The 26173-nt window shown below is 35.9% G+C and overlaps 3 protein-coding genes across 3 annotated transcripts; 1 reads left to right on the top strand and 2 right to left on the bottom strand.

The window, feature by feature from the left end:
- Positions 1-357: 357 nt before the first annotated feature.
- On the top strand, positions 358-7701 carry pcolcea (procollagen C-endopeptidase enhancer a). Its single transcript, XM_067434055.1, has 9 exons — positions 358-513; positions 2661-2769; positions 2857-3115; positions 3915-4039; positions 5224-5360; positions 5471-5832; positions 5920-6012; positions 6600-6770; positions 6899-7701. The coding sequence occupies exons 1-9, from the start codon at positions 425-427 to the stop codon at positions 7027-7029; spliced, it is 1476 nt and encodes a 491-aa protein (XP_067290156.1). The 5' UTR covers positions 358-424; the 3' UTR covers positions 7030-7701.
- A 5339-nt stretch (positions 7702-13040) lies between these two features.
- Positions 13041-16679, bottom strand: si:ch211-237l4.6 (uncharacterized protein LOC446130 homolog). The gene is given in 3 exon segments (XM_067433119.1): positions 13041-13724; positions 16279-16450; positions 16453-16679. Coding segments are annotated over 3 exon segments (393 nt in total). The 5' UTR covers positions 16519-16679; the 3' UTR covers positions 13041-13569.
- A 2310-nt stretch (positions 16680-18989) lies between these two features.
- tmem88a (transmembrane protein 88 a) lies at positions 18990-24381 on the bottom strand. The gene is given in 4 exon segments (XM_067433100.1): positions 18990-19633; positions 19636-19663; positions 21652-22058; positions 24051-24381. Coding segments are annotated over 3 exon segments (657 nt in total). The 5' UTR covers positions 22030-22058; positions 24051-24381; the 3' UTR covers positions 18990-19382.
- Positions 24382-26173: the final 1792 nt, after the last annotated feature.

A 26173-nucleotide genomic window follows, 5' to 3' on the forward strand; every position in this document is an offset into this window, starting at 1 on the left:
CTCTTGATCTCTGCAAAAGAGCCTATGGCGCTTTCTGAAAGCACACGAGTCTTCAGGTCACACCTAAAACCTGATAACCAGAGTGGCATGGAGAGCTTCTCTCGAAAGATTTAACTTAGTTTAAACTCAAGCAGAATAATTTTTTTATTACAATGCTCCCACGCAGAGTTTGCTTTGCATTTCTTAACTTTCCTTTCCTGCTTTTGTTGATGCAGCACTCTTCCCTTTGGCCAAAGTCAATGAGGCCAATACTCAGCCCAAAGTGAACATCTGGCTCTAATTAAATACCCCCCCCCCCCCCGCCTTATAGCGTCACTTTCCCACTCCCTCTACCCTTTCCTCAGCATCCCTCCCTCCATACCTCCTCTCTGTGTCATGTGTCTTGTGGCCGCATTTGCATGTGTGGATCTCAGTGCTGAGGAATATGGAACGTTTGGCTGCTGTGTGGAATTTGGGGATTCTTCTATGTCTGAGTTTTGGAGGGGCCTTGTGTCAGACCACCAACTATACCAGGTGTGTGGTAGGGCTGTGGGTGAGGACAAACTAAGTCTGCATGTCAAGACCGCTCTTTGCTGCTTTACAAACCCTCATGAGTTTCTACTGCAGGAACTGTTTAAACATGCTAGCTTTTTAAGTCTTTTTAAACGTCTGGTATGGTGTCATTTTTTTACTCTTTAAATGTGTGTGTGTGTTTGTTTTTGTGAAATATCTGGACACAATGTGTATAATGACATGGGTATCCTTCCAATAAATATATAGGGAATACATCATAAAGAATTCGTTTTAAAAAAAAATGTAAAATGCAGAATGTTTCCTTTGATGGGTTTAGGGGCAGGGGCAGTGTAGGGGGATAGAAAATACAGTTTGTACAGTATAAAAACCATTATGCCTATATGGAATGTCCCCACATTTCACAAAAAACAAATGTGTGTGTGTCTGTGCGTATGTGTATTTCCAGTAGGTTGCAGATGGAACTTTTTAGGGTGAATCAGGTCGCTTTACCCTGCTTCAGGTCCAGCTTTCCTTTGAAGGAAGCACCATTGCTTTTTCTAAATAAAACAGATGGATTATTTGTTAAATAACTAGACTGTGTAATCTAACATCCTTATAAATCTGGAAAACTTTTTATGCTATTTAGGCTGTTGCAGTTAAAGAAATAGTTCAGCCAAGAATTAAATTTCTAGTCAACCCATATGATTTTCTGACTTTGTTGGAGAAATGTAGCAGAATGTTTATATATATATATATATATATATATATATATATATATATATATAGAGAGAGAGAGAGAGAGAGAGAGAGAGAGAGAGAGAGAGAGAGAGAGAGAGAGAGAGAGAGAGAGAGAGAGAGAGAGAGAGAGAGAGAGAGAGAGAGAGAGAGACACTAGTGCTTCACTTCATTTTTGTGTGCTTGATCATGTTTCGGCAGGATTAAATGTGTGTTGTGTCAAATGCATAGCTTAATCAGAAAAAATGTATCTAATTGGTTGTCTTTTATATTTTCTTGCTAATTTCTATCAACACTTACAATATTTGTAAATATTTCAAAAGGTCACTGAAATTATAACGTGTCCCAATTACTGAGTTAAGAGAATCTGTCTCAGACTGGGTCTTTGGGAGTAACTGCATAATGACAGTATTTGGACAGTGTTCTGGCTCTGCACTATTATATTACAAAAGAGCTGTGTTTTATTTCGCAGTGTCATAGAGTTTAAGTCTATAAACGTATTGCTGTAGATGTCAAAAATATTTCTCAACAATCAAAAGGGATTTTGAGCTGTCGGTAATATTAGAAATACTGCCTGTGATGTTGTAAACACTGAATAAAAGTGTCTGCCTCTCTGAAACCCTAAAATAATTCAGTCAAACTGCTCTTTTAAAAAAAAAGGGGAAAACAGTAGTTAGCTACACTAACTCAAAGCTGCTGAAAGCAGACAATATATTTTTAATGTAACTGTCAGGATGTAATATATATATCACTTGTGCATTTTTCTGGCACAGAGAAGCTTTTAATTTAACACACTTAAATGATAATGTTAAACTTGAAAAAAATTAATTGACACTAAATGCTAAACAAAAAAATGCAAATAAATTTAAAATAAATTAAATAACTGAGTTATGCACTAATTCATATTTTGCTATTAAAAATGCAGAAATGTTGCACATAAACAATTATGATTATGTTAAAAGCATACCGGCTTTTAAACCCTGATTGCTACTTTAGTTTGATGGCAAATTGTTAATAATAATTATTATTATTATTTAAAGCCTACTAGCTTTCAAAGCTTGCTTCTACTATAATTTGATGGCTAATTGAATTAGCCGGTAGTCAAAATAACTTTTTGTTATGGGACAATTTTGAAGACTTTTTAAACTTTTTTTTAATTAAAGTATCTTTAATAGCTTTTGGTTAGCAAAATATTTATCATGGATGCCTGCCATAATTATTATTATTTTATAGTGTGTGTATTGTAAGTTCATCTATGTGCATCTGTTTGTACTTTGATTATGTCTTTTGCAAACTATGTCTTGGTCAAGCTTTTGACTCGCCCTTCATAATATAAACACACTGTGTTTATTGTGCAATATAAACACATTCACATCAGCATTTTCTTATAGTCACCAGAAATCCCTCTTTTTCACTCTTCCTCGTCCTCTTAGGCCTGTGTTTAACTGTGGTGGTGATCTGGTTGGAGACTCAGGCTTTGTGGGCAGTGAAGGATTCCCATCATACTACAAACCCAACAGCAAATGTACCTGGTACATCACAGTGAGTTCACGCAGAGTTCACACTCGAGATTCTTTGTCATCCTGGCCATATCCCAGAGTAAAAAGTATCCCTGTCCCTTTGTACTAGGTTCCAGAAGGCAATGTGGTCATGCTCTCCTTCAGGATTTTTGACCTGGAGGCTGACCCTCTCTGCCGCTACGACTATGTGGATGTGTATAACGGACACTCTAACATGGTGCAGAAGCTCGGGCGTTTCTGTGGAACATTCCGGCCCGGGGCTCTCATCTCCACATCCAACACCATGATGGTAGAGATGGTATCAGATTCAGGAACAGGAGGGAGAGGGTTCCTGGCTTACTTCAATGGAGGAAAGCCACATGTGGATGGTGAAATCAAACGTTTGAATTTTAAACAGAAAATGTGTTGCGATCAATGTTGGGGTAATGGATTTGCAAGTAATCCGATTACTTTTTTAATGTAACAAGTGAAGTAATGCATTACTTTATACATTACCACATTCATTTCAGTTAATTCTCTCTCCATAACATTGGACAAATCAATTACATCCTAATCAATTGGACATGTACACTGACAAAAGTACAAAAGTAACAGTGTACAAAACAAATTACTTTCAACTTTCAAAAAAGGAAGAGTTGTAGAAAAGATTATATTAACCATAATGTTAAGAGATCTTTTGTAAGGCATATATAGAGCTCTATGAGCCACTATTCTAAGTGGTCTGAATATAATAATATTTTGCATGTGTTTATAAAAGAAAATGAAGGTGTAAGTTATATAGGGTGCCTTAATGTATTACTGCAAAAAGAACTTCTCAGAAAAGAAGAAAAAAAAAAACCTGCAAGGCCTGAAAGAGATAGAGCCTCAGCCAGGTAAGGAAAAAGATACGCTTAAGTAATGTAACACATACTTTCCATAAAAAGTAACTAAGTAATGTAATTAGTTACTTTTAAGGGAGTAACACAATATTGTGATGCATTACTTTTAAAAGTAACTCTCCCCAACATTGCTTGCTATTGACTCTATGCCATTCGTTCAGCTTTTAATTTTAATCAGCTTTTAATTTTAATCAGACATGATACTTGATGCTGGAAATCTGTTGTTTCGACTTTGAAGTTTTGCATATAACAGCCTCAATGGTCTTTCTTTTCTTTTTCTTTATGTCAGAGCACCAGTTTTGTGGTGGGAAGCTCACAAAATCTCAGGGCACAATCAAAACTCCCAACTGGCCAGAGAAAAATTATCCGCCGGGCATCAGCTGTTCCTGGCTTATAACAGTGGAGCCGGAAATGGTCAGGAAAAATCATAAGCCTGCAGTACAGATCGTTTTCAATTAATCCATTAATATTTCAAGTGGCGGCATGCCAGACATTTTTGCTGCTTATTCATTAAAGGATAATAGGTCTGTTGGGAAATATTGACTTTCTGGACTATTGTGTTTTATATTAAATTTCCCACAATACAAATAATTGTACACCTCACAATAAGGTTTCATTTGTCATTAGTTAAAGGATTAGTTCACTTTAAAATGGAAATTACCCCATGATTTTCTCACCCTCAAGCCAAGGTGTATTTGACTTTCTTCTTTCAGACTATCAAAATCAGAGTTATATTAATAAATACCATGCCACATCCAAGCTTTATAATGGCAGTGAATGGAACCCACAAGTTTGAAGCTCAAAAAAAGTGCATCAATCCATCATAATCGTACTTTACACGGATCCGGGGGTTGATACAGGCCTTTTGAAGTGAATCTATGGGTTTTTGTAAGGAAAATATCCATATTTAAAACTTTATAAAGTAAAATATCTATCTTCCGAAGACCACTTTCAGTATTTAACTTATGAAGAAGGTGTAACGCCTCTTACAGTTCAAAACACTTACGCTACGTCCAACGTCACAGACTGGTGGCAGCTACGCTTTTTCCAAAAGCGCTTTATGCTTTTTTTTTGCATACAGAAGGTGGTCTAGTGGAAAATAGATATTTTATTTGATAATGCTTTAAATATGGATATTTTTCTTATTTTCCGTGTGGAGATGGATGGATGTACTTTTTTGAGCTTCAAACATGTTGGCTCTGTTCGTTGCCATTATAAAGCGTGGAAGTGTCAGGAATACAGGATATTTATTAATATCACTCCAATTGTCTTACACAATTAAAAGTTATAACTAGGATGGCTCGAGGGTGAGTAAATCATGGGCTACTTTATATTTTAAAAAGTAAATTAATTATTTAACATGAACTAACAATGTAAAATACTTCTAAAGGATTTGTTAATGTTGACATTTACTATTACATTGTTAAAATTATACGTTCTATCTGTTGCTATTATTAAATGGATCTGAGCTAACGTGAACTAACAACACTTATTAAATAACATTAACATGGATTGGGTCTATTAAAATCTGTAGTTGTCTAATGCATTAACTGTTATCTAATGTGACCTGATTGTTGTGTTTTTGTTTTGTTTTTCAGGTGATTGAGGTGAAGTTCGACAAGTTTGATTTGGAGTCTGACACATACTGCCGCTTCGACTATGTGGCGTTCTTTAACGGAGGAGAGAAAGACGATTCAAGGCGCATAGGAAAATACTGTGGAGACGTTTCGCCTCAGTCAGTAATCTCATTCTTCTTGGCTGTCATTTTATTACAGATATCATATCGATGAAAATGTAACTTATTACACAATTCACACTAATCACTGTTTTGTGTCCCATCTACAGGAGCATTGTTACAAATAGCAATGTGTTATTGGTGCAGTTTGTATCTGACCTTAGCGTGACTTCGGACGGATTCATGGCGTCATACAACAGCGTCCCACGTGGCCTTCGTACTCCGACTGCAGGTGGCGATGTTGCGTCAGGACCCAGAGTGTCTTCCACACCCACAAAACCCCGTCTCACTCCGGTCAAACCGGTGAAACCTATTGTCTTGACAACAGAAGATGCAACTACAACCACAATCACAACTACAACCACTACTACAAAGGCTCCTGAACCGCCAAAGCAACGACCCAAACCCGTCAGACCCATTAAACCTGTGAGGCCTCCAGTCCGTCAACCAGAACCAGATAGATCCAGACCATGTAAGGATGGGAGAGATAAGAGTAACAAATTATGATGGTTACGGTTGATAATAACTTCTCAGACTGTTGAATTCATTTGTTCCCCAGCCACTGACACAGCCACAGACACAAACCCACTGTGCCCAAAGGCATGTAAAAGAGATAGAACCATCAAGACCAGCTTCTGTGCTAGTGAATTTGGTAAGACACAACCATTATAATAACATAAAGCACACAGAGGAAACTTTTACACTGCCATTGTAGGGTTGATAATAAATATGTTTAATGTTTTTTGAAAAGGCTGCATTTATGTGATCAAAAATACAGTAAAAATAGTAGGCTAATACTGTGAAATATTGTTGCAATTTAAAATATTTTTATTTATTTGAATATTAAAAAAAAAAAGTAATTTATTCATGTGTTGGCAAAGTAAATTTTCAGCATCATTACTCCAGTCTTAAGTCACGTGACCCTTCAGAATTCATACTAATATGATGATTTGCTGCTCAAGAATAATTTCTTAATCAATGTTAAAAACAGTTGTGCTGCTTCATAATAAAATCTGTGATTTTTTTTCTGTATTCTTTGATGAACAGAAAGTTAATAAGAACAGTATTTTCTCAAATAGAAATAAAAATGGTAGCATGTTTTTTTAAGAGACTGTTCCCCAAAAAAGTATATAATAAAATATAATGAGTGTACATAAGTAATGACAGAATTTCCTTTTTAAGGTGGGGAAAAATATCCTTATAAGGGCAATTCTATATTTCATTCTTTCTGTTTCTCAGTGATCACCGGTACAATGACAGCATTGACTTCTGGACCTAGAGGAAGTATGCAAGCCACAGTGTCCTTAATTAAGGCATATAAGACTGGTAGTCTTACAATCACCCAAGCTGGAGAAACCATGTCTGTCAAACTTGTGATGCCCTGCAAAAAATGTCCTGTGTTGCGCAGAGGTATATAGCCACAAATGCATAGATAAATACACACCACCGATATGCATTTATTGGTCTTTATTGCTCATTAATTTCTTACTTATCTTCAAATTATCTATTTATTGACAAAACATATTTCTCTTCACAAGGTCAAAACTACATCCTGATGGGTCAGGTGGACGAGGAAGGCCATGGTGTTCTCAGTCCCGGTAGTTTCACTGCCCTGTACAAAACTCCACACCACAAGATGTTGGCCAACATCAACAACCAGCCATGCTGATCGCTCAGACCCATGTTAGCACAAGCAGCCTTCGGAGCAAAGACACTAGATGTAATGCAATGCCTAAGGACTGTGATTAGACAACGGCCCCAAAACTAGTCTGGATGTGAAGAGGTATTTTTTGGCATTGTAACATAATGCTCAGGAAGTTACACACAAAATTCCTGGATTGCCTTGATTTAACTATGGCGCAATTCAAACAGCTCAGAACTGAATTTTATAAAGTAACAATATTTTTCATACAATTCATTATATGCAAACATAGATGTCACAAAATATATTTCTTATTTATGATGTCTTCTAATACAGGATTTATATTACACATTAATACAGTGAGTCTGTGTTTTATTGGGATGGGCTTTTTTTTTCTTTCACTGAAATCTGGTCCAGAATACACTATTGACACTGATAAACCAAGAACACATATTAATCTTTCTTTTTCTCTTATTCTATTCCACCTCCCTTCTCTCTTTCTATGTTCAGAATAGCTTACTACCATACTATTATGCAGTATGGTCATTTTGCTAATTTATTTTATGCATAGAACACCCAAATTACCTTCTATATTAGCCAAATGGGCTTCATTGTTGTTATTGTTCAAGGTACTGTAACTCTTATTGTTCATAATTTGAAATATTGTGTCAATACATCATCAATCCTTCTTTTAAAAACATGTTTTGTCCTGTTTCACTATGGTAACCCTATTATAAGTGTTGATATTTTAGACCTGTCCGGATGGTTTTCTTGTAAATATTGCATACATAGTCACTCCTTGTGCATGTTGTCATATGTGCAAAAGCAGTACCCTAGTATTAAATAGCCATTCTGTTTCTCTCTCAAACTAAAATTATGGGTTTATAGCGTCATCTAGTGTTCAACATTTTTAGAAAAGCTCAGGATTCAAAAACTCTGAAAAAGAAAGCTATTTGTTTGTCTCGGCATAAAGAGATTCATATACACTGCAGTTCAAATGTTTTGGGAGGATATTGTTTGTGTTTTTAGAAGAAGTCTCTTATGCTCATCAAGGCTGCATTTTATTTGTATTTTATTAAAAAATACTACAACAACAAAAACAAAGAAACAGTAATATTGTGTGAAATATTATTCAAAAGTAAAATTACAATTTTCTATTTAAATATATTTTAAAATGTAATTTATTTCTGTGATGCAAAGCATAATTACTCCAGTCTTCAGTGTCACATAATCCTTCAGAAATAATTCTAATATTATGATTTGATTATTATCAATGTTGAAAACAGTTGTGCAAATATTTTTATTATTATTTGATGAATAGAAATTTCAAAATTCTGTGATGCATTTATTTTAAATATATATATTTTTGTAACAATATAAAAGATTCTATTTTTGATCAATTTAATGCATCCTTGCTGAATAAATGTATTCATTTTTTAAAGTTCTTTCCCAAAAAATAAAAACAATTCTTACTAACCCAAAACTTTTGAATCGTACAATGTTGAAAAGCTTTCTATTTCAGATAAATACTGTTCTTTTGAACTTTCTATTCATCAAAAAATCCTAAAAAAAATTTTTTTGATAAAAATCATAATTTCTGATTTCATGATTCTTAAGGATCATGTGACACTGAAGACAGGAATAATGATGCTGAAAATTCAGCTTTGCGTCACAGAAATAAATTATGTTTTAAAATATATTCAAATATAAAACAGTGTTTTGGTATTCTTAATAAAAATGAATGCAGCCTTGGTGACATAAGAGACTTCTTCTAAAAATATTAAAACATTAAAAACCAAAGCGGTGTATATGCATCACGCAATCATAAAAAGCAGAAGCTCTTATAGGCCTGTATCATCAGAGACATCAGAAGCTTTAGAGACATCCATCAACGTCACTTTAGGCCTACTTAAAGCGGATAATGACTTGCAAAGGCACAATGAAGCTAATTCTCGTCCTATGTCTGGCAACCTGGGAATTTATATCCTGTCTGACCTCTCTGCGTCCTCCCTGACAACAAAGAGCCACTCTGCCATCTCTTATCTGAACTCTGGGTAATGGTTTTGTGTTTACACTGTGAAATTAAATGTTGGATGTTGCATGACAGTAAATCTACCCGGCCAGATAAGTTTAATGTTTATCCCAGGATTATGAAGAGAACATTTTAGAAGCGGCATAACATCCACAGCATTATTAGTCTTGAGCCCATAGATACATTGCAAATTACAGTAGAGAATGAAACCAGCAATGCGTTTTTTAAAATAAATTATAGGATGCAATAGCAAACAAAGAATTAAAGAGTAAAGTTCAATTTATTATTATTTTTAAACCACACACACACACACACACACTCCAAAATGCACATGCACACACACAGACTTACATACGTAACCTGTTGTCGAATTCAGAGGACTTTTATTTTGAAACAGTGACCTGAAATAATCTGTAAATGAATAGATTTACTCACAGTCACTATTTTATGGCTGATTTAGTCTTTTGCAAATCTAGAAAAACACCCTCAGTTAATTTAAATTAAATGGAGGAATCTCACAAAGTCTGTCAAGAACATGTCAGGGTCATGTTTTAAACTTTAAAATGTTATTTCAAATGTTTGTTTGCACAATCTTTTAAAAATGTTTTGATTTAGTTAAAGGTACACAATGTAACTGTTTTTGTTCAAAATTAACAAAATATAAATTAGTCAATACATTATTAATACTATATACAAGTTATATTATTATTAGTGCTGTCAAAATTAGCACGTTAATGCATGCATTTTTTTCTTCTAGTTTAACTATTAAAAAATAAAAATAAATGCAGCATCTGTTTTTTTTCTGTCATTTGACTATAGTGTTACATTCTATGATCATGCCTGTATTCATGCAAATGCTTTTAAACGTTTAAGCGTGAGAAAGACAAAAGAGAACACGTCTGTGAATGTCCTGTCTATCTGAAACACACGAGTTATGCTTAGATTAGTTAAATAACATCTTAAACAAACTTAAAGAGTTGTGAGAAAATGAGATGCGCGTGACATGTTTGGCAGCGGCAGATCTTAAAGTGACAGCAGCCTAATAAACCCGTTGCTGTGATGTCTGTCATTGATGTTGTTATCAAAGGACTAAGGTTACTGAGAAAGTTGTAGCTTTAATAAGGAATAGTTTATATTTAATTTTTTATTTATGCAGCGCAGACTGTTTGATAACGTTATTCAATTTCTGTTAGACATAGGAACGCAACAGGTAAATTTGACATTTATTATAATGGGTGTTCACTATTTTTTAAAGCCTGTTGAAGATGATAGCTTTCAATTATACTGTAATGTAAAAGATAGAGACACCAGTAAGTATCAGTGATACTGACCTTCATTCAAAATGTTGCTGTTACAGCAAGTATTTAAAACATTCTGTATTTAAATTGTTTTTACATTGATTTTGGTAATTATAATATAAAAACGTGGATGTTTTTATTTGCGATTTAATTGCAAAAAACATTGCGATTAATTAGTTATTTTCATATATATATATATATATATATATATATATATATATATATATATATATATATATATATATATATATATATATATATATATATATATATATATTAGGGCTGGACGATATGGCCAAAATTTATATCACGATATATTTCTTAATTTTGGTCGATACAATATAATTTCGATATCGATATGAACTATATAAAAGCTTTAGAAAAACTACCAAGAACTGCCACAAAGGATTTCTGTACCTACAAACTTCTGACAAATTAATTTGCCAAGTCTATGAAACCTCCTCCTATAAAACTATATAATATTTTAGAAATAAAAACGGTACAAATAAATTAATGTTCACCTTTTATTTGTATTTAGCCTTTATACGAACAAGAAATGTGAAATCACCATCAAATAAACAAGACTCACTTCGCAGACGCAGTTTATTGAGCATTTTCTTTTAAGTTATAAATTTCAGTGAAGAACGATTCATAGCGCTATATTCTCCTTTTATGCAAAACTATATCTTTATCTACTGATGCACAAAAAAATAAATAAAATAAGACTCAATTCAGTGGCCTATTTGTGCTCTGTTTGAGATGAGTGCACGCTGCTTTTTGCAAGGCTTTAAACAGGAGAAAATGATACATTTTCGTGAAGCCATGTCTGACCGTCTTTCACAAGCTTTGAAAGGTAATTTAAACGAGAATGAACGCATTGGTGTTAATACATGACATTGTGTGCAAATGTGGAAAGTATTAAAACAAATGTGCCACTTGCCTCTTACATAAATAGTCTACATGGATTATTTGTAACGCTTGGCATCGTATTGTTAGACATTAGATTGATGCATCTATGTCGATGTATTGTTACACCCCTAGTCGGCACCTCTCCGGCACAAGTTTAATATCAGTCCCATTCGCACGGGATTCGTATTATCTGGGGACCTCTGGTGATTTGTAATAATTGCAGAGAATGTCTGTGATCTTAATCCCGTGCGAATCGGCCATGTCTGTAATTTGTAAAGTAAAAATTCCCCCGCAAATTAGCCTACCTACCATATTTCGCCGAACACCGAGGTCCTGTGATAACATTAGTCCCGTGCGAATCGACATCTCTGTGATTTGGCCAGGATTAGGCGGATTGTATATACTTTTTGCAAGCTTTTTTTCTCCCTGTGAGCATTTCTATCTTTATCTTTCACGAAGAATAAAGTCTGCATTCATAATGCGCACCGTTAATTCCCGTGCAGCCGCGCCCACACGGATTATACTTTCACTTTAGAATGAGTATCAATTTGAGAGTAATCTGATTGAATGGTGTGTTTAATATTAACATCAATACTGTTCTGAATGAAAAACATAACAGAACAGTATAGTACAATGACAATCTTGTTTAAATAGGCGCTTTTACATTTAGTTTTGAAACTGAATCTTCGCGTATATTGTCAGCTTCCTACTCGTGATAAATGAAATCTGATTCCTGCCGCTGGTCTGAGCTCAGTTCATGGCGTCTGTTCACTAACTGAACGAAATTATATTTATTTATTAGGCTACTGTAAAATAATCAAAACGATATCGATGCCTGTTTAGGATTTCATACAGCTATATCTATAACGAACATCATATCCGGGAGAAGTCAGTAAATTCGAGTAAAATCACAGGCTTTGCTTATCCCGTGCGAATGCGCCACGCAAAACTCAGATGTGGAGGAGTCATTTCTAAATCACAGAGGTCCCTAGATAATACTATCCCGTGCGAATAGTGCTTTAGATAGACGAACCACTTCCACGCCACTAAAGAAAGTTAGTCTTTCTTCTCTTATCAACTATTTATTTCTCCTTACTTGTGGAAGCTCGTTCAGTCACATTTGTGTTGCGGTCAGGGAAACTCTGTGCGTTGGATCTATCAGCCTACTACTGCTGAGCACTGGCTGCGTGTCCGTGGTGTAGGCCTACGTCATCACGCAAGAAGCCAATCGTGTTCTGCTCTTTCTGATGGCATGCGCCCTGAACGTCAGTCATATCGAAATATCGGAAATGTGTTTAAAAATCATATCACCGTTATTGAAAAAAATTATATCGCGATATATATTGATATTGAATTATTGTCCAGCCCTAATATATATATATATATATATATATATATATATATATATATATATATATATATATATATATATATATATATATATATATATATATATATATATATAGGCTATTTTTCAGCTTCATACATCTAAAATTATTTTCAGATTATATTTTTGCAGATTATTTCATTTAGTGGGCCTACATTTTAAAGGATTAATATTTAGTCATCAACATGCAAACTTTTGCATTTTATGAAGTCTTAAATTAAAACTTGTTAATTAAAATTAAATGGGGAAATCTCACAAAGCCTGTCAAGAACATATGCAGGACATTTTTACCACCACATAGGAAGAGAATAAAGCATTTGTGCACCTCTTAGATATTATATTTAATCAGTTAAGCGCATATTTATCCCCAAAACAGAAACTGCATTTGAATGAAAATGACAAAAATGAACAATAAATGTATATATTCACTTTATTAAAGATTCAATCTCCTTTAACAGAATTAGAGAAAAATATATATATAATATTTACTAAACATAGAGACATTTTATATTAGAATTCCAGTGATTAGTACAAAATTTTATCATTATCCTGAATGCATTCATGAACCTCTGAAAAAACAATTTTGTCGTCTAAAAACACAACAAAAGGAAATCATACATCCAGGCCCAGATATATGACAAAATGCACATACATTGTATTTATTTACAACATCCAGCTCAGTCCTTGTTTTTTCATGTGGCTTGCATCACTCTGTCTCCCTTAAAACATTTCATTTTATTTCAACACAGTAAGTACAAGACAGGTGAATGCCAGGTCTGGCAAAAGGGTGGAGGAACCAGAGGAAACACTGACATTTTTACTGAATATAAAAGATTTTGTTTAATTACACACGGCGAAACGGTCTAGTAAGTGCTCCTCTACACTGTTTTCTGGAGGTCTACAGGTACAAGGCAAGGGATTCTGGGAAAGGAGCCCAGAGGTCAGCAGGTGGCATCGATAATATTGCCATCCATCTGGTGGCGGTAAATTACTCGCGCTTTGTGGGAAAAATAGACGGGACGTGCAGCGCTTTCCTCTCCGTCGTAACCCCAGGAGACTGTCGGAGAGAAGCCAGGTTGCACCTCAACAGATGGCACTGTGAACGCAGAGAGAGAAAATTGAGTTTATACAATATGTAATATTGAAAGACAATTTGACTTCATTAGCAAGGTATCAGGAAAAAATGTGGTTAACAAGGAAACTTACCAGGCGGAGGAGGGCACAGCCTGCTTTTACCCCGGTCTTTACAGCGTTTGTACCAGGGGAAACACTGCAAGACTTTCTTACCCATGGCTTTCCCAATCTAGAGATCTGGAGAGAGAATATAAATGCCTGAAGAACATGGAGTTTCAATGCCATTGTGTTTGTTTCTTCAAGCTTATCTCGCTTCTCTGACCGGAACATTAGCTGAGAGGTGAAAGCAGGAGATTGCTAATAATGGCTCAAAGAAACAAAGAGCTCATTCATCCTGAGAGGATTAATCCTCGGTCGTGTCTGAGGCTTGTAGCCTACTACGGTATATCACTTGAACGGGGCACACAGTTGTGTTCCCTGGCCCGCTTTGGAGTGCTGGAGCACCTGACCAAGAACAACCAGCTCTGACAACACAATTAGTTACGACGTCAGTGTAACACATAAATCTTAACTTCAGGAAGGGAACTGCTGAACACTTCTGTTACGTAAATAATAAGCAGCACCGCCCGTGTATTTAGCAGAATGGGACTGTGATTTATTTTGTCATCTATAAATCATTAAAACGTTCTAGATGTGACAAATGTATTGTATGTAAAAGGAAAATAATTAGTAAAATCAAGCATGTTGTGTATTTATAGTATGCTGCATGCATACTGGCAAAAAGTTTGGAAACATTAATGTTTCTGAAATAACTCTTTTATGCTTAGAGTATAAACAGCAAATAAAAAAGTCATATTGTGAAATATTTTTACAATTTAAAATTATGGTTCTTTTTTAATACACTATAAAATATAATTTATTTCTGTGACGCAATGCTGAATTTTCGTCAGCCATTTTTTTAGTCTTCAGTGTCACATGATCCTTCAGAAATCATGATCAATGTTGGAAACAGTTGTACTGCTTAATATTTGCAACCTAATATACTTTTTTTCAGGATTCTTTGATAAATAAACAGTTAAAAATGTTTTTTTTTTTTTAAATAGAAATATATTTTATTTAAAGTAATTAATAGGCTACTACTATTCAGCAAGGATGCCATAAATATTGATATATTTAGAAAATATTTATATTTTGAATAAATGTTGTCTTTTTATTTATCAATGTATCCTGAGGAAAAAGTCAAAGTTTCGCAAAAAATATTAATATCAATTAAATTAATTGTAAATATTTTTATTGTTAGAAAAGATTTATATTTTGAATAAATGCTGTTCTTTTTAACTTTTTAGTCAATGAATTCTGAAAAAATTTATCCCATTTCCAAAAACAATATTAAGCAGCACAACTGTTTCCACACTGTAAAAAAAAATATTTAGAAAAAAAGTTACCTGGTTGCCTTAAAATTTTGAGTTCATTGAAATTAAAATTTTGAGTTAATACAATGAACATTTTTTGAGATTCGACAGCCTTTATTAAAAGATTATTAAAAGATTTCGTAAGCATATTGGGTAATTATGTGTGTGTTATTTCTGATGACGCAGTGAAACATGCCAAATTGTGCTATTTTCATGATTTATCACATTTTTTATGTGGTTCAGATTCAAAAATATTTTGAGTTTCTATTTATTAAACTAATTTCCTTCATTGTATCAACTCAAATTTTTAATTTCAATAAACTCAAAATTTTAAGGCAACCAGGTTACTTACTTTTTTAAGTTAAACCAACAAAAAACACCACAATTTTTTTACAGTGCAACATTGATAATAACTGAATATCAAATCGTCAAAATAGAATGATTTCTGAAGGGTCATGTGACACCGAACACTGAAGTAATGAAAATTCAGCTTTGCAGAAATAAATTACATAAGTATATTAAAACAGAAAACATCACTTTAAATTGTAATATTTCATAAAATCATTTTTTCTGTATTTGATCAAATAAAAGCAGATTTGATAAGCATACGACACTTATCAAAAGCAAACACACGACACACATATTTTGGGGTCCCTGACATCAGCAGTTAGAAACTAGCCAAGAACATTCACATTCTAGTGCTCAGTGATCCCTATAGATGCACGAAAAAGATGCTTTGTCGTTCTATTGAAGGATATCTTACATAAAACTCTACCGAGGAGAGGTTAATCCCTCATTCAAGAAAATCAAACTAGAGCGACTTGGCGCGCGTTGGACACAAACACATCACAGATCAAATGAGTGCAAATCCAGACAGGCTAAACATGAGCTCATCTATTTCTAAACTATAGTCAAATGTTATAGGCTTCTAAATAATAAACTTTAAATACTAATAAATATATATAGCTGATGTATATTTGAGATACGGATAAATTAATATGTGCAGGTTAAAGTAGCTATTTGAGTATGCCTAATTTTTATTAAAACAGGGTTTTATTGTGTCAAGCACACTTATATTTCTGCATACTGCATAAAAAAGTTGTTTTGTCAAAACACTTTGCCTATACGTCACGCATCCCAATTTCAGAAAGCACTCAAACGTACCTGTAGAGAAACAAAGTAGTGCGCGTCTTATCCAGTGATCTGAAGGTTTTGCTTCGTTTGAAACTCTGGCTCCATGGGATTGTGCTCGTGAGGGTCCCTACAGAGATCGTGTAAGAGCAGCAAGCGGGTCGCATTCCCGACGGATACTGTCTGATGATGCTGTACTGACTCTATCTGCCCCTCTGTTCCGTTACCTCGGTTGCGTATTAAAGCTTTGATTGAGCGTGCGCGGAACGCCATGGGAAATTTCCACCGGCCGAGGCTTAAATAACTAATCCTGAAAGCCACAACAAAAGCTTCTGTCCTCAGAAGTGACTGATTAGATTTTTCCCCCTTAAGATGCCATAACAAACTTTCTTAATAAAGTGCATCCAATACAATGGTATAAATCGCATAAATCACGTTAATGTAGCCTGTGTGATTGCCCATAATGTTGGAAATAGATGTCTTAGATTTCTATTATTAGGAACAACACAACATTTTACAATGTTTTAACATCATGTTTTGCAGTCAAACACCATGTATATTTTCTTTCCAGAAAATAGGCTATGGTGAATTTATATACAGTGGGTAGGGAAAGTATTCAGACCATTTCGCTCTTTCTTATATTGCACCCATTTGCTAAAATCATTTAAGTTCATATTTTCTCATTAATGTACACACAGCACCCCACATTGAGAGAAAAGCACAGAATTGTTGACATTTTTGCAGATTTATTAAAAAAGAAAAACTGAAATATCACATGGTTCTAAGTATTCAGACCCTTTGCTGTGACACTCATATATTTAACTCAGGTGCTGTCCATTTCTTCTGCTCATCCTTGAGATGGTTCTACACCTTCATTTGAGTCCAGCTGTGTTAGATTTTACTGACTGGACTTGATTAGGAAAGCCACAAACCTGTCTATATAAGACCTTGCAGCTCACAGTGTATGTCAGAGCAAATGACAATCATGAGGTCAAACTGAGCTATCGGGGGAGAAGAGCCTTGGTGAGAGAGATAAAGAAGAACCTGAATATCACTGCGGCTGAGCTCCAGAGATGCAGTCTCGAGATGGGAGAAAGTTGTAGAAAGTCAACCATTACTGCAGCCCTCCACCAGTCGGGGCTTTATGGCAGTGTGGAGAAAACCAAAAACCAGGCTCCTCATCAGGCTGCTCATCACCTGTCCAATACAGTCCCAAGAAGCATGGTGGTGGCAGTATCATGCTGTGGGGGTGTTTTTCAGCTGCAGGGACAGGACGATTAGTTGCAATCAAGGGAAAGATGAATGCAGCCAAGTACAGGTATATCCTAGACGAAAATCTTCTCCAGAATGCTCAAGACCTCAGACAGGGCCGGTTCACCTTCCAACAAGGCATTGACCCTAAGCACACAGCTAAATTAACGAAGGAGTGGCTTCACAACAACTCCATGACTGTTCTTGAATGGCTCAGCCAAAGCCCTGACTTAAACCCAATGGAGAGACCTGAAAATGACTGTCCACCAACGTTTACCATCCAACTTGACAGAACTGGAGAGGATCTGCAAGGAGGAATGGTAGAGGATCACCAAATCCAGGTTTGAAAACTTGTTGCATCTTTCCCAAAAAGACTCATGGCTGTATTAGATCAAGAGTGTGCTTCTACTAAATACTGAGCAAAGGGTCTGAATACGTAGGACCATGTGATTTTTCAGTTTTTCTTTGCTTTCAAAAATGCCTCAAAGTTAGTGTTAGAAACAGGAAAAAGGATTTGAGTGAGTTTGACAAGGGCCAAATTGTGATGGCTATCACTACAGAGCATCTCCAAAACTGCAGGGCTTGTGGGGTGTTCCCGGTCTGCAGTGGTTGAAGTTACAGTGATGAACCTGCAGCGGGTCATGGGTGGCCAAGGCTCATTGATGCACGTGGTGAGGGAAGGCTGGCCCGTGTGGTCTGATCAAACAGACGAGCTACTGCAGCTCAAATTACTAAAGAAGTGAATGCTGGTTCTGATGAAAAGGTGTCAGCTGCATAGCTGCAGAGTGCAGACCAGTCAGGGTGCCAATGCTGACCCCTGTCCACCACCAAAAGTGCAAGCAGTGGGGAACACATGGCACCAGGATGCACTATGGGAAGAAGGCAAGCCGATGGAGGCAGTGTGAGGCTTTGGGCAATGTTCTTTTGGGAAACCTTGACTCCTGCCATCCATGTGTGTGTCACTTTGATTACCCTAAGCATTTTTGCAGACCATGTGCACCGTTTTAATGGAAACAGTATTCCTTGGTGGCTGAGGACTTTTTCAGCAGAATAATGCGCCCTGCCACAAAAATGGTTCAGGAATGGTTTGAGGAGCACGAGTTTGTGTTGACTAGTTCTCCAAATTCCCCAGAGCTCATGTGCGGATGTGCCGATCCATGTAGCCCCCACATCGCAGCTTATAGGAACTTAAAGGATCTGCTGCTAACATCTTGGTAACAGATACCACAGTGGAGTCCAAGCCTCGACAGGTCAGGGCTGTTGCATCACATTTACAACAGCTTATTAAATAGGCCTAAAATTAATTGTGTGTAATTGTCTAATGAAATAACGAGCGTATAAAAAATCTGCACTTTTGCCAAAAAGCTTGCCACACATTGACCTCTTTTGATAATTCATACATGTATTGTGGAAATGTATTATTTATTTTATAAGAAGTGTTTGTACAGTAAAAAAAAAAAAAAAAAAAAAAATCACAAAGACTTCATAGTTTCTTATTCATGTTAAAGGTACAAAACTGTCCTTAAAATAGGCCTACTAAAATGCCAAAACATGTTAAAAAGAAAAAAACATTAAACATTTGTAACAAACAGAATGTTCCACCCTTTTCATCATCATACAGGTTGAGCTAGTTAAAACATAACTTTGAGAGAGAGAGAGAGAGAGAGAGAGAGAGAGAGAGAGAGAGAGAGAGAGAGAGAGAGAGAGAGAGAGAGAGAGAGAGAGAGAATGCACGAGAGAATACATACAATTTGTAAAATTTCAGTTCAACAAAAGTGCTGAGAACATGGCACTGCTTGTATCAACATCTGTTTGGCATTATGGGCTCTGTTTGTCACCTATTCACATTAAATTCACCACTCTTTTGGGGTTTTTTTCTAGGCTGCTCAAACCCAGACGCTTCCCTTTCCCTCGCTCTCTCCTGCCCCCTGCTGGCCACAGCAGCCCCCCAGGCCTCGATGACGTGATGCAGGCAGGTTCTTATAGACGGCACGGCTGTAGGGGATAAAGCACAGGCCCAGCTGGAGGTGGCGTGCCATCCTGCAATAAGCGGCCAGAGCCAGAACCAGGAGCGGAGCCAGCAGCAGGAACCCCACCACCAACAAAGCCACACAACCTCCATCGTCCAAGAGATCGAACAGTAGACGGAAGTACCGTGGCGCTGAACCTTTGGGAAAAAACAGGGAGGAGTGCAAGAAAAAGAGTTAGTAAGGAAGAGAGAGAGAGAGAGAGAGAGAGAGAGAGAGAGAGAGAGAGAGAGAGAGAGAGAGAGAGAGAGAGAGAGAGAGAGAGACAGAGAGAGAGAGAGAGACAGAGAGAGAGAGAGAGAGAGAGAGAGAGAGAGAGAGAGAGAGAGAGAGAGAGAGAGAGAGAGAGAGAGAGAGAGAGAGAGAGAGAGAGAGAGAGAGAGATTTGGCAACGTAATATGTCAGATCAGATACGAGCATGAAAACATTGACCTGAGATCATTAATAAAAAAACATCCACATGGTGAGGCAGTGGGAGTTGACTGAGACAGCGCAGTTGGAGGCGGTTATGGTGAAATGATTATGTGAGACTATTACCCAGGTGTTTTGTGTTAGTTGCAATGAACTCTGGGGACGTGTATTCATCAGTGCTCGGATGACATTAGAACAATCTAAGCTGTTTTAATGTTCTTTGGGAATTGTGATTTAGGGTGGAATTGCAGTATGTGAGGACAAATAATGAAAAAAGATTAAAATGTAATAATTATGCAAGCACAATACCTTTCAAAAGTTTTGAGGAAGTAGGCTACCATCCCACCCCCCAAAAGGATTGAACACTTTTCATCAAGGATCAAAAGTGATGGTAAAAACATTTATAATGTTACAAAATATTTTCATTTGAAGTAAATGCTGTTCTTTTGAACTTTTCTGTTTATCATCCTGAATCATGCATCTCAGTTTCCATAAAAATAATATTAAGCAGCAACAACATATTTGAACACTGACAATACTCTTTCTTGAGCAAAAAATCTGCATATTACAATAGGGTGACCATATTTTGATTGCCGAAAACCAGGACGCTTGGCGCGGCAGTGAGATCCTCAAAAGATACTCAAAGTTTACTCAAAGATTCCTTATTAATTTCAACACATTTAAAGTATGCAGCATCTGTATGGATCAAAAATTGTTTTATTAGGGCCAGGGCAGGACTTGAAAACTTGATGTTTGGTCACCCTATATTACAATGATTTCTGAAGTATACTAAAGACTAGTAATCATGCTGAAAATACAGCTTTGTCACCAAAGTAATAAATCACATTTTAAAAATATTAAAATTAAAAACATTTCACATTGTAATTTCTCAAATAGCCTACCGTTCTACACTTTTGACCAAACAAAATCAGCCTGGGTGAGCATAAGAGAATTCTTTCAAAAACATTCAATAATTTTACCTCAAACACTATAGTGTAGTTTATTTTGCTCAAATCTTTGGATTAACATGCACTGGTGAATCATGTTAGACTATGAATGTACATTATAAAAGCAAATAGGGTCAATTTTTATTTGATACTGACTTTGAAGGGTTAGTTAACCAAAAAATAAAAATTCTGTCATTCAAAGGATTAGTTTACTTTAAAATGACAATGATCCCATAATTGATTTACCCTCAAGACATCCTAGGTGTGTATGTGACAAACACAATCTGAGTTACATTAATAGATACCCTGACTCTTCAGCTTTATAATGGCAGGGAACAGGGCCAATGAGTTTGAAGCTCAAAAATGTGCATCCTTCCATCATAAACCTATTCCACACTGCTCTGGGGGTTTAATAAAGGCCTGCTGAAGTGAATCGATGGGGTTTTGTAAGAAAAATATACATATTTAAAACTTTATAAAGTAAAATTTGGATGCACTTTTTTGAGCTTCAAACTCGTGGCCCCCCTTCACTGCCATTATAAAGCTTGGAAGCGTCAGGACATTTATTAATATAACTCTGATTGTGTTCATCAGAAAGAAGTAAGTCTCATACACCTAGGATGGACTGATGGTAAACTGCTGACGTTGCTGCCTATAAAATCTCTCTGATTTTATCAAAAATTGTGTTCCGAAGATGAACAAAGGTCTTATGGGTTTGGAACAACATGAGAGTGAGTAATTAAGACAACATTATATGTTAAAGCATTTACCGTTGAATGGCAGAGGAAACCAAAAACGACCATGACGAGCGACGGCAGGAGGATGAGGCCGAAGATAAATGCAGCCAAACCTACGTTGAGCGCTGCGATGATCAGATTCTGTGCTGTAACCAGAACGGAACAGGCCCAACAGTCCAAAGAGCCCCTCAGCTCCAGAGCAGAGTCGTTCACTGCACTGCCTGCTATTGAGTATGGAGGAGGAACCACAACACCTGAGCTGGACACATTAGCTGGAGTGCTGGAGGAGATGGAACCAGTGTGATGGAGACGTGGGTGAGGTGATTCAGGATCCCCCCTATCCATGGGGAACTGCAGCGAGGCGGGTTTCTCCAAGGTACCATTACGGGAAAGACTCATTTTGCCGTTCATTTGTCTGTCAGGTGTAGCCCAGTTTTTGTCTAGATAGATAGATAGATAGATAGATAGATAGATAGATAGATAGATAGATTATAAATTAAGGGTTATTTGTTAATAATGGTACAGTATTTAATGGCTACTATAAATTGAACATAAACAATGAAATTACTTAAAGGAATATTCCAGGTTCAACAACAGTTAAAAAGGTGGTTGCATGCGATTTCACTTTTTTAACTTTAGTTAGTGTATAATGTTGCTGCTTGATCATAAACAGTATCTGCAAAGTTACAGCGACGAAAGTTCAATGCAAATGGAGGTATTGTCTTTTAAAGTTATGGCAGTTTATTGCCTACAAAAATGGCCGGTTATGTTAAAATAAGTCAGTGCCATTGTTTTATCAAGATGCACACCAGTAATGTTTTTAAGGCATTTATAAAAGATACTTAAATAATCCAAACTGAACTAAGGCCTAATCCTGGTTTAGTCTCAGCCCTGTCTGTGAAACTAAACCATAGTGTTTATATCTTGTGGCTATATACTATTGAAACAATGAGTATTTTAACATTTACGGATTGGCCCCATTCACTTCCATTGTAAGAGCCTCTCTGAAACCCATACTTCTGCTCACTTCTTTGGGGGGAGGAACAAGTGGAAATACATTTTTGTGGATATCATCATTATACCACAAGTGCTGTCGATCAAGCTTAACTTGCATTTAATCAAAACTATTCCTTTAAAGATAATTATGTTGGTTTGAAAATTATAGATTGCATTTCTCTAAAAAGTGAACTGTTCTGGTGAAACGTAGAGAAAGAAATTGGTGATAACTAACACTAAAGATCAGGAAACGAAGCCGCTGACCCCACCCTGATCTCCAGGATGACCAAAAAACACAAAACAATAACTTTGGAATGGCTCATCAGGAAACCCTCTATGCTGACTAGATCACAAATAAAACAGCGGAACGCCAAAAGAGCAACATCCTAACGAAACGGCCGTAAAGAGCTGTCAACAGCTTGTTACAGTTTCACAAAAGCAAGTGAATGTCAGGAAATATTAATTTTCCCTTGATTTATGCTGTTTAGTCCCTTTGATCAAAAATCCGCATTGAGAAGTAGCAGCATTGATGACAGACATGTTCATTTTGGAAGAATTCAGAAGGTCACATGATTGCTTATTCTGCTTAGCTGTGTTTATTTGGAGCGAGCCCAATTTTTTGTGTGAATACAAGTATGATATCACTCTACCATTAATAATTCAGATGTTATCGAGACCTTGATTTAAAAACCTTTCCCACACAAACACCTTTAAAACTCTTATAAGAGCAATTTGTTTTGACCTTGAGGAAGTCTTTAATGGCCTATACATCACTTTTTAAAAATAAATAAATGTGACATAAGTTCAGAAAGACTCATTTATGATCTTTATATTTATTAATTCTACAAATTATATTATCCAAAGTGATGGAAGAACATTTATTTTTAAATGTATTTTTGATTATTTGTTCATTTAGCTGTATTTTATTATAACTATTTTATGTTGTTTTTAGAAGAGTAGTACAAGAATTTGTACATTTCAAGATTAAATCACCATCATGACTAATCTTACATTCTGATTCAGGGTCCCGAATATCAGGAAATTCCACAAAATACATCAAGGGGATTTTGACAGGACATAGACCATCTTTAGGGAATCAAAGTCAATAGATATGCCAGGGGGGAAAAAACAGAGCATAAACTGAACTACAAGTTGCACTGTTCATCATTTGTGTATTGAAAGCACTTGTTAGATTGAGAATATATTTAATATGGGTCCAACATAACGGGTCTTAATACTTAATACTGAAAGAGCTTGTATTCTATTTATCCAAAGCCCGAATTATCAAAAATCCACATAATAATTTTGCACATTTAAATATGCTTACATAAATAAACTCAACATCTAATATATGCTTAAATATTTTTTAAATTATGCACATAAAAACAATGTAAGTCATGAAACACAATACAAAGTCCAAAATCCTGTATACTTACATTAGTGTAATATAGTCGGCTGTTAGTTCCCTCAAAAATCACCTTTTCCTCATGCAAAGAAACGTTCCCCTTTACTTGTTATATCATTTTCTTTCCTCAATGAAATATAGACAAATCCTTCAGACGGGCTGAGACGATCATACAGGTCTGTAACGTTATTTTCATCTGGTTTTCATGTCCACCTGTAATATCTCCACTCGCTCTGTGTGAAACTGAACTCTGAAACGTTCACTCCTTTATTTCAGCCCTTTCTCTTCCTCCTTTCCTGCTCCGCTCTTTCCTTCCTTTGACGAAGATGTCCTGCCTTGGTAACTCAGTTATATCTCTCCACTCCCACTTCTCTTTTGGCCCCACGCTGCCCTAGCTGGGGCATTTATGAGTTTGGGGTGTTGGGTGGGGGGGTGTCTTGTCTAGGAGTACTTTTTTTTTTTGCTCAGTGAGAAGATCTATGACCAGGACTCCCTTTAGATTTACACAATCCGCAAAAGATTGTCAGTGTAGGTTTTAACAATTTTCTCAGAGATTCTTAGCTATTTTTCATTTGAAGAAAGATTCAAACTGAATTTACAATTTGTAAAATGTTCTTGTTTATTTAAAACTCCAACTCATTCTGATGCAAGTGCATTTTTATTTGTGCTTTGAAGACCACTGAAAATATCATTAGAAGCACGTCATACAAAACCCGGATTTTATAATTTAAGGAACATATTTCTGCACTTTCGTAATGCAATAATTGTTATTGTGAGTAAATGGACCACTTGAATAACTGAATCTGTTCACGTTCAAAAGCAAATACTCTGCTTGTTACATAACCCTGGTTCTTACATCACGACTTTTGTATTTTCATCACACTCTTAGAAAACAATTAGACCCTCTGGTCTAAGATAAGACATCTCAAGAACAATAAAAGGACTCCTGATGTTTTGAGGAAAATATAAAACATGATTAAGGGGTTTATATATATATATATATATATATATATATATATATATATATATATATATATATATATATATATATATATAAAATATAAACTTTAAAATATGAAAGAGTTTGGGGAAACTCCCAGTGGCACAGAAAGAGATTAAGAATGCTATTTCTCCAGAGTTAAAGTAAAAAATAAAGAATTAATTAAATAAAAGTTAGTAAAGGCTTAAACTTAAGTGGGTTAAGTCTAACCCACTAAGGGCTCTCTAACAGTTGGCTCTTTGTATGATGTTTCCCACTTCACCTTTAGTTCAGCTACAGCGAGGGGAGTTCATGTCTGTTCAGTATCTCTCAGGATGTGTCAGAGCTGTCAGGACACAGGGCTCCGGGAGGATGTTTTCTGGAGATTTCGACAGAGGGCACGTAGATTGGCTTTTGTTTTTGAGTGAGATACCTCAGGGACCAAATTTAATTCAAAATTGTGTAAAAAAACTAAAACTAAACAAAGTTACATATTGTAAATGCAGCTTCACAGAAATTGCATGTTTCAATGTTATAATCAAGAAGTATTCTGTTATCATTTAAATATGAGTAATGTCAAAGTATTGCCTGTATGGCAATAATATATGAGATCAAAATAATGTAAGAAAATAAGTATATTAGAAAGTATCTTAAGATAATACTTAAAGGTACACTATGGCCTCAAGTGGTTTAAACAAAATTGCATGCATTTTGGGGAAGAACATTGCTTTGGTTGTGCTTTCATTCTGCGTGACTGTGCAGACTGTGGATAAATATAGTAATCCTATTGCTCATAAAACATTCACAACTAGGCTTAAGAGAGATATAACCAGGATCGAAATAGTTTCGTGAGGTGCCTTTGTGCGCCTGTAGTCAGCCCAAGTGTGCTAGCCTGACAAGCCAGACCCACATCAGGATGTTTGGTCTGGAAACTCACCATTGACAGGGCTCAATCTGAGGGGCGGGATAAACGGTTGTCTTTCAAACTCCCTCTGCACGTGATAGGATAGCGCTACAACCAACCAGAGCAACGAAAGTGAAACAGAGCTCGTTGACAGATTAAACATTCGCCGTATCCGGTCGGCAACACTCCGAACACATCTTCCCTTTTTAAGAATGACTTCAGTGCCGTTCTTTGTTCTTTTCTCAGAGAAAAGCTTAACTCTAAGTCTTCC

Source organism: Pseudorasbora parva, chromosome 23 (assembly GCF_024679245.1).
Source record: "Pseudorasbora parva isolate DD20220531a chromosome 23, ASM2467924v1, whole genome shotgun sequence".
In the NCBI taxonomy this organism is placed as follows: domain Eukaryota; kingdom Metazoa; phylum Chordata; class Actinopteri; order Cypriniformes; family Gobionidae; genus Pseudorasbora; species Pseudorasbora parva.